The sequence below is a fragment of the Glycine max genome, chromosome 2 (assembly GCF_000004515.6).
Source record: "Glycine max cultivar Williams 82 chromosome 2, Glycine_max_v4.0, whole genome shotgun sequence".
Lineage (NCBI taxonomy): Eukaryota > Viridiplantae > Streptophyta > Magnoliopsida > Fabales > Fabaceae > Glycine > Glycine max.
The window spans coordinates 7,153,730-7,161,405 of record NC_016089.4 but is presented as its reverse complement, the minus strand read 5'-3'; the positions used below and the strand labels follow the sequence as shown (position 1 = coordinate 7,161,405).

At 27.6% G+C, this 7,676-nt stretch overlaps 1 protein-coding gene across 1 annotated transcript; it reads left to right on the top strand.

Moving 5' to 3' along the window:
* The first annotated feature begins 1,450 nt into the window (after positions 1-1,450).
* On the top strand, positions 1,451-7,331 carry LOC100809653 (tryptophan aminotransferase-related protein 3). The gene is made up of 5 exons (XM_003519940.4): positions 1,451-1,774; positions 4,520-4,814; positions 5,369-5,658; positions 6,198-6,478; positions 6,739-7,331. Exons 1-5 carry the CDS (start codon positions 1,491-1,493, stop codon positions 7,125-7,127), a joined length of 1,539 nt encoding a protein of 512 aa, XP_003519988.1. The 5' UTR covers positions 1,451-1,490; the 3' UTR covers positions 7,128-7,331.
* The last annotated feature ends 345 nt before the right edge of the window (positions 7,332-7,676 follow it).

Below are 7,676 nucleotides of genomic sequence, written 5' to 3'. Positions count from 1 at the left end.
CATTAAATAAACAATGAGATAATAATAAAAAATTAAGAAATGAGATTCATATTTTTAATAAATTTTAATAAGTAATTAAAAATATTCAAATAAATGTATTAGAAAATGGGTTTTCAACAATAAATATAAATGGGTATTAATAATAAGAATTACACTATTCCTTTGAGAATGTTTGTTTCACAGATAAAAAAATTTACTCCCAAGAATACGAGAAGAAAAAAATTATCCCATCTTTGTTATAAAATAATAAAATAATTAATCCTAAATATATCTTATTTTTGGATAAGTCATAATTCCACATTTAAATAATATTTAATCTCGACGAAAAAGAGTAGAAAATATTTTATTCCGTTGGGACATAAGTTATTCAATCTTAGTGAGTAAAAATACACATATTTTCCTTATCACCCACTATCCTCAATTTTCCCTTCATGCATCTATAATTTTTTGCTTATATATATATATATATATATATATATATATATATATATATATATATATATGTAATCACCGGTAAAATAAGCATGGGACCATGATGAAATGTAGTGAGGTTTTTGGGCACTGTTGTTTGGACTTTGGTGTGGTTTATTACATTTGTATCTATTCTGAAAACATTTGTATATTTTTTTAACAAACTTTAATAATAAGGATATTTCAATAGTTATTATATATATTTTTAGAAAAAAAAATGTCACATAACATATGTTTTAATTATTCTTGGGCATATATAAACAATATTTTCAATAATTTTTAATAATTAATTAAATATATTTTTTATAATATACTTGGAAATAATATTTTCATATATTTATTGTCTGAAATAATATTTCCGTGACAAAAATAATTATCTGTAAAACAAACATTAAAAGAAAGGAGATAATAGAGAAAGAAGAAACAGAAGTTAACAAAATAGAAAGAATATATAAACGGAGGAACAACGTGATGAAAATAATAGAAAGAAAGAATAAGTTAACAAAAAGTGTTTTGAAAATATGTGGTAGTATGTGAGACTATATTTTTGCTTTCGTTTTACCAAACATATGTAATCCAATCACGATCTTAAGGACAAGATGCAACATTATTAATAATAAAGACACATTTTCTATATTTATTGAACGCGTTTCACTGTCATCGTCGACTACATACAAAGTTCAGAGAAAACCTCTAGATTAGATATTGATTTCTTTGAGCCAGTTGCCATTATACAAGTGTGGAAAGGAAAATCTTAATCTTCGAATGCGTGTCTTTCATTTTTTACACACATGTTGCATTATACGTAAAAGTTATAAAAATAAAAATTAGGAGACCGAAACAGTATTTCACTAAGGTCAACTAATGCAAAATTAATACTCATATTTCCCACGAGTGAATTGGCAATGAAAAAAAACATTCACTGCCCTTTCCTTGCTGCTTCCCCTCAAATCTTGTATATATATATGTGTGTGTGGGTGTAACTGAAATCCAAAACGAGACAGCATATAAGGGATAACATGGCTAGGGTTCATAGTCTAAAGTATATTCTATCTTTTACTTGTTCAATTGCACTTAATCTCTTTTTAGTTAGCATGTTCATACGCAACAGATGGCAGCAAAATTGGACGCAAGAAGCTATGACAGAAGCTGAAGCTGTATCGTCGATCTCGTGCTCCGGCCATGGAAAGGCTTTTTTGGATGGTTTACTTCTTCATGGCAAGCCTGTTTGCGAATGCAACATGTGCTATGGAGGAAGTGACTGCTCACAGCTCCAACCCGATTGCATGGTTGATGCAGATAGGTATTAATCTTTGTCTTTTATTTTATAAGCAAATGGTTTATAATCTTTGTTGTTTTACTAGATTCTTGATTTCAAACACTCACACACCTTGTCTTATTGCCTGACTAGCTAGTATAGCCATGAAGGTTTTAAATTGTAGTCCCAGTTGCAGTTTTGTCACGATTCTACATGTTGTGGAAAGTTGCATACAAATGCTACTGATGGGGCTGGCAATTGCAATCGCCATGCAGATATAATTAATGAATCCAAAAATCTTGATGTTGCGGCTAAAATTACAGCCACAAACTGTTTTTAAAACAACGATAACCATTCATAGGTTTGAACGGGTTTCGCAAGTGAGGTGTGAAGAAACCTAGTTGTACTATTTAATAAGTTTTATTGCATGTGTTGCATATTTTATTTTCTGTCAGAGCATTTGTGCCCATAACGCCTTAATTTGTCAGTGTCAAGCAACAATAGTGCTATTCTAAACTTGTTCTTTGGCTAACTGTATAAGTCATTATATCTATATTGAGATGTAGGATAAAAAGCTCTAAATGTTTTCCTAAAAAATTACTAATGCTACCGGTATATATGCAGACTAACCTAAAAAATTACTGCACACACAAAACTAAAAGTATTTATATACCCATTTTTAATCAATATATGATCAAAATTAAAGTCTTCTTATACTGAGAGCTTAGAATTGAAAACTTATAATATTAACTTCGTCTATAACTTTTTACAAGGTCAAAAAGTCTTCTCTACTTTTCTGTTTTGGGTTTGCTCGATCATAAAATTAAACATATTAACTTAAATATATTTTTAGTTCTTAAAAATTGAATCATTTTTTTTAGTTTTTTTAATCCTTCAAATCTACAAAATATTATTTTTAATTCTTTTGCAGAATGCGAGTGAAACATGAAATAAAAATTCACAATTTCATAACCAAAATTTGTTTATCATTTTATATTTTAAAGTACTATTTCTAATAATAAAAACCTATCATGATTAAGTTAGAAAAAAAATAAAATAAAAGTCCATTAACAACTTTAAAAATTATTTTATTTTTTTTATTAACTTGATTTTGACGGTTTCAAACCATCAAAAAATCATATTTTAAAATATAAAATAGAAAATCAAATTCTAATGATAAAAAATACCAAAAACTATAATTTTTTTTTATTTTCTATTTGACTCAAAACTTGTAGAAGAACTAAATAAAAATATTTTATAAATTTTAAGAAAAAAAAATAACTTTAAATTTAAAAAACTAAAAAATGACTTATATTTAAGGGATTAAAAAGATATTTAAATTTAATTTCATTCATCTTTAAGAGATAATTAAAATAACTTCCTGAAGCTCTAATGCTTCAATTAATAATTTTTCTTATAATTCTATTTTTCGGTCTTTTACAATTTTATTTCTTCAAAAGAAATTAGCTAAGTGAGTTAACCTAGCTAGCTTCAGCTAGCTAATACGTTTAACAATGTTCTGATTTACCAGAAAAGTGAATCAAGTTATTCTGGTTAATTAGAGTTAAACCCATGGTGGACCAACTAAATGAATTTTTGTTATCCGATTAATTTTTTGCAACACTCGATCTAATTGCCACAAATTTGACGTCGTGACAAATTAAATATCAAGATGCATGAGTTGGGTATTGTTGTTTCAATAGAAGTCACCAGCTTAATGTCTTTAATAGTTTAATAGTTAATTTACTATTGAGGAGTTAAAATTAATTTACTACTTTGGTATGTATTTACTATTTACAAAATAGTAATGAGTCTATTAATTTTATGATATCATTTGTACCACTTTAAAATATTTTTTATGAAACAACCAGAAACCATGCAAACTTTGATTCACACTTATGTTATAATTTCAATTCTTGAAAATGGAATAATCTTTATATAATTTTTATGATATCATATGTACCACCTAATTGAAGATATTTTTTATGAAACAATCAGAAACAAAAACTTTGATTCACATTTAGGTTATAACTTCCATTCTTGAAAAATGGAACAATAATCTTTATATATTTTTTCTTCTCATGCAGCCACGAATTGTCTTTATGATGTGTTATAGGATTCTCTGTCAAATCAATGTATTCTTAATTACTTACCCAGTAAAAGAAATAAATTTCTCTAATTATTTTAATCAATATTTTAATTTCTTGAATTGAAATTAAATATATATAATGAGATATGTACAATTTATTATTAAGAAAAATATTAATTAAATGTTTAATATTTTGAAAAATAAAATTTTAAAAACATTTGTGTTTTATATTTTTTATTCACATACTTTATTATCAATGAAATAATTTTTCTCAAATATTTTAAAAATTTATACATTTATTATTTAATATTTCATATTTATTTATAAACACTTGTGTAATAGTAGCATACAAAATACTTATTAGGTTATATTTTAATTTTTACCTAAATGGAAAACTACATGTTAATTATATTAACACTTAATGTTTTTAGCTTAATTTCCATGTACTGTGGGTATAACATAATTAGACTGTTAATTAATTAAAAATGTGAGAGATTTGGCTTTTTCTGGCGGTTACGATAAAAGTTAATAAACAAATCATATATAATTAGTTAATTTTGTATTAATTAGATTATTGATTGAAAGATGATGTAAAAGTTTTTTCTTAGCCTATATACTATCTACACTTCTTTTTTTGTTTTTATAATAAAAACTAAATTAACTTCTAATTATTAATATATGTATGATATCGATCCATGCAGTGGAGATCCCACTTTTTTGGAGCCCTTTTGGGTGAAGAATGCAGCTAGCAGTGCAATAGTGATTGCAGGGTGGCATCGCATGAGCTATGAATACAGTGATGGCTCTCTCATCTCCGAAGAGTTGAAGGCACACATTCGAAATGTCCATGCTAGTGTTGGAAATGCTATAACAGATGGGAAATACATAATATTTGGAGCAGGTGCCACTCATCTTCTTAATGCTGCAGTGCATGCCCTTTCTTCAAAGGCTTCATCTTCACCCACAAAAGTGGTGGCTTCAACCCCATATTACCCGGTAAATTTGAAAACCATGACCTAGCTAGGCTCCTTAAATTTACAGCTCTCAATATGTCTATCACTCATGAACACTTTAACTAATTTTTTTATGTTAATTAATTAAATTTATTGGAACTTACCAAAGAGACTCACTAAAAATGTTAAATTAATTTAATTCAACATCAAAAGCTAATTATATTCATGAGGTGAGGGTTGTTCACCTCTCCCATTTATATTATTTCATTCATATCATTAATAGGGCAATGACAAGTGATCTAATAGACTTAACATGTCGTATTATAATAAATTCGAATATTATCTTAAAATTTAATTAGATTCAAACTTAATCCAATCTACATTATTTTTTGGATAGATATAATTTATATATATTATTTTAGTTATATATTATTACTCAAAGTGAAATATAAAAAACACGTTAATTAAGAAGTGACACTTATCTTGTAAGTCTTAATTAAAAAATCTTAACTAATTAATAATAAAAGAAAAAAATGTATTGGAGATGAATGCTTCTTGATTGTCTAAACTCAATTTTGTGCCTTCATGACTTGCTAGGTTTATAAAGAGCAAACTGAATTTTTCAATTCTGAGGATTATAAATTCAATGGGGACACGTCAATGTGGAATAATGATACTTCAAACTCGACCTTTATTGAGTTGGTGACTTCTCCAAACAATCCGGACGGGCATATGAAGAAGGCTGTCCTTCAAGGTCAATTTGTGAAGACAATTCATGACCTTGCCTACTACTGGCCACATTTCACACCTATCGTAGCACCTGCAGATGAAGATTTAATGATATTTACACTCTCTAAGCTTACTGGTCATGCTGGAAGTCGATTTGGGTAAATATCAGTTTAATTGTACTAGCTAGATCATAACTTTGCGTGATGAAGTCTCATGCACTTGTACATCAAACTGTTTAAATTGCATTATGCTATTTGACTTTATATTAAGTTTGCTTCCAAATTATTAGCTAGCTAGTCCAAAGACGTAGTAGTATATATAATTTGACAAACACAAAATCTTTAATATTTTCTTTTATAAAATATTTTTTCTTTGCCTCTTAAATATGTCATACTATAGTATCTTTCACATGTTATATAGAAGTTCTCTTTTAAAACTTTTATCAAGCATTAAACAGCTTAAAATAAACCATCTATTTTATGTAGTAGCTATGTACCCGTACGTAGTTGCACAAAAAGAAGATATTCTAAATGATTTCTTCACAAGTAGTAGAAACAGAAATGAGTTATTTTAAACAAAAAAAAAATGTCATTTCAAGAGAGAGAAAATTACATTTTGTGTATTTCATGAACACTGTTTAAATTTGTATCTTAAAGAATTTTCCTGAAAGAATGTATCCATTGATTTGTGTTATTAGGTGGGCAATAATAAATGATGAAGCTGTGTACAAAAGAATGCTAACATACATGGACTTGAGTACCTACGGTGTTTCTAGAGAGACTCAACTGAGAGTGATGAAGCTTTTAAAGGTAGTTCTCAGTGGAAATGGCAGGGAAATGTATGAATTCGGACACAACACAATGAAGAACCGATGGAGTAAATTGAGCAAAGTCTTGTCTCAATCAAAAAGATTTTCTACTCAAAAATTGAAACCTCAACATTGTTCATTTTCCCAGCAAATTAGAACACCTTCTTCAGGTAATTTCCTTTCTAGATCAATGTATAAGTAGATCATCAACATCCATAAAGCAAATAAGGAGCTTTTATCTAATTAAATAAGTAAGAATAGAAGGAAAATAAAGAATTGTACATATATAAAAATTATATAGTGATAATTTCTAAGATAAAGTTACAATTTATTAATTAAGTATATTATATATTTAATCCAATGGTTTAAACATACAAAATAAACATTTTTTTATCATTATACTAAGAATTTCATATTGATGTTATTGCAGCTTTTGCGTGGTTGAAGTGTGAAACATCAATATTAGAAGATCGTTCTTGTTATGAAGTCCTCAAAGAAGTTAACATTACTGGCCGGGAAGGTAGTTTATTTGGTGCTGATAACCGCTATGTGCGTCTTAGCTTAGTTAGGAGCGAAGATGACTTTGATTTATTGCTAAGGCAGATCAACAAGCTAGTTTCTGTGGAAATTAATGATAAACATGTGGCTACAACTTCAACTATTTTAAGGCAAAGCAATGAGACTACACTGTTGTTAACAGCTGGTGTGAATGTTGTGAACAGAACATTGGATTTGAGAATGGAATTAGAGACTTTGAACTCCAATATATTTCCTAGACAAAATGGATTGTACACAACTATTGATCTTTCTTTTAATTAGAAAAATTATTAAATTAATTTGTAGAGTTGTACGATAGAGAGCCATCACCTTATCAATGGAAAATGATGTTTGCTACTTACCTAGCTTGCTACTCGTTTTTCATTTTTGCCCCCTTCTCTTGAGAGTTGATTATTCAAATTTTTGTCTTAAAGTTTAGGCAATAAACAATATTAATTCCTGAGAAATTAAAATTCACATTGATCATGTGACTGGTGTCAAACTTCATGTACTAAAGATGGCCATATCGATCTTCATTCGGTGATCCGATCCCCAATTACTCACGTTTAAATGAGACCTGACAGGTTTAATTTATTAATATATATATATATATATATATATATATATATATATATTAATTTATTTTTAAAAATATCTTTTTTTAAAAATTACTTTCCAAAATTAGTTAAGATTACAACACATTTCAAAAAATACTTTCCAAAAATGTTAAAATATTTTAATACTCTGGCAAGTACCTTATGAAACTGTTAAAATTTTTAATTTGTTTTGGAAGCTAATTTCCAAGAAAAAGAATGGGGCATCAAATTATCT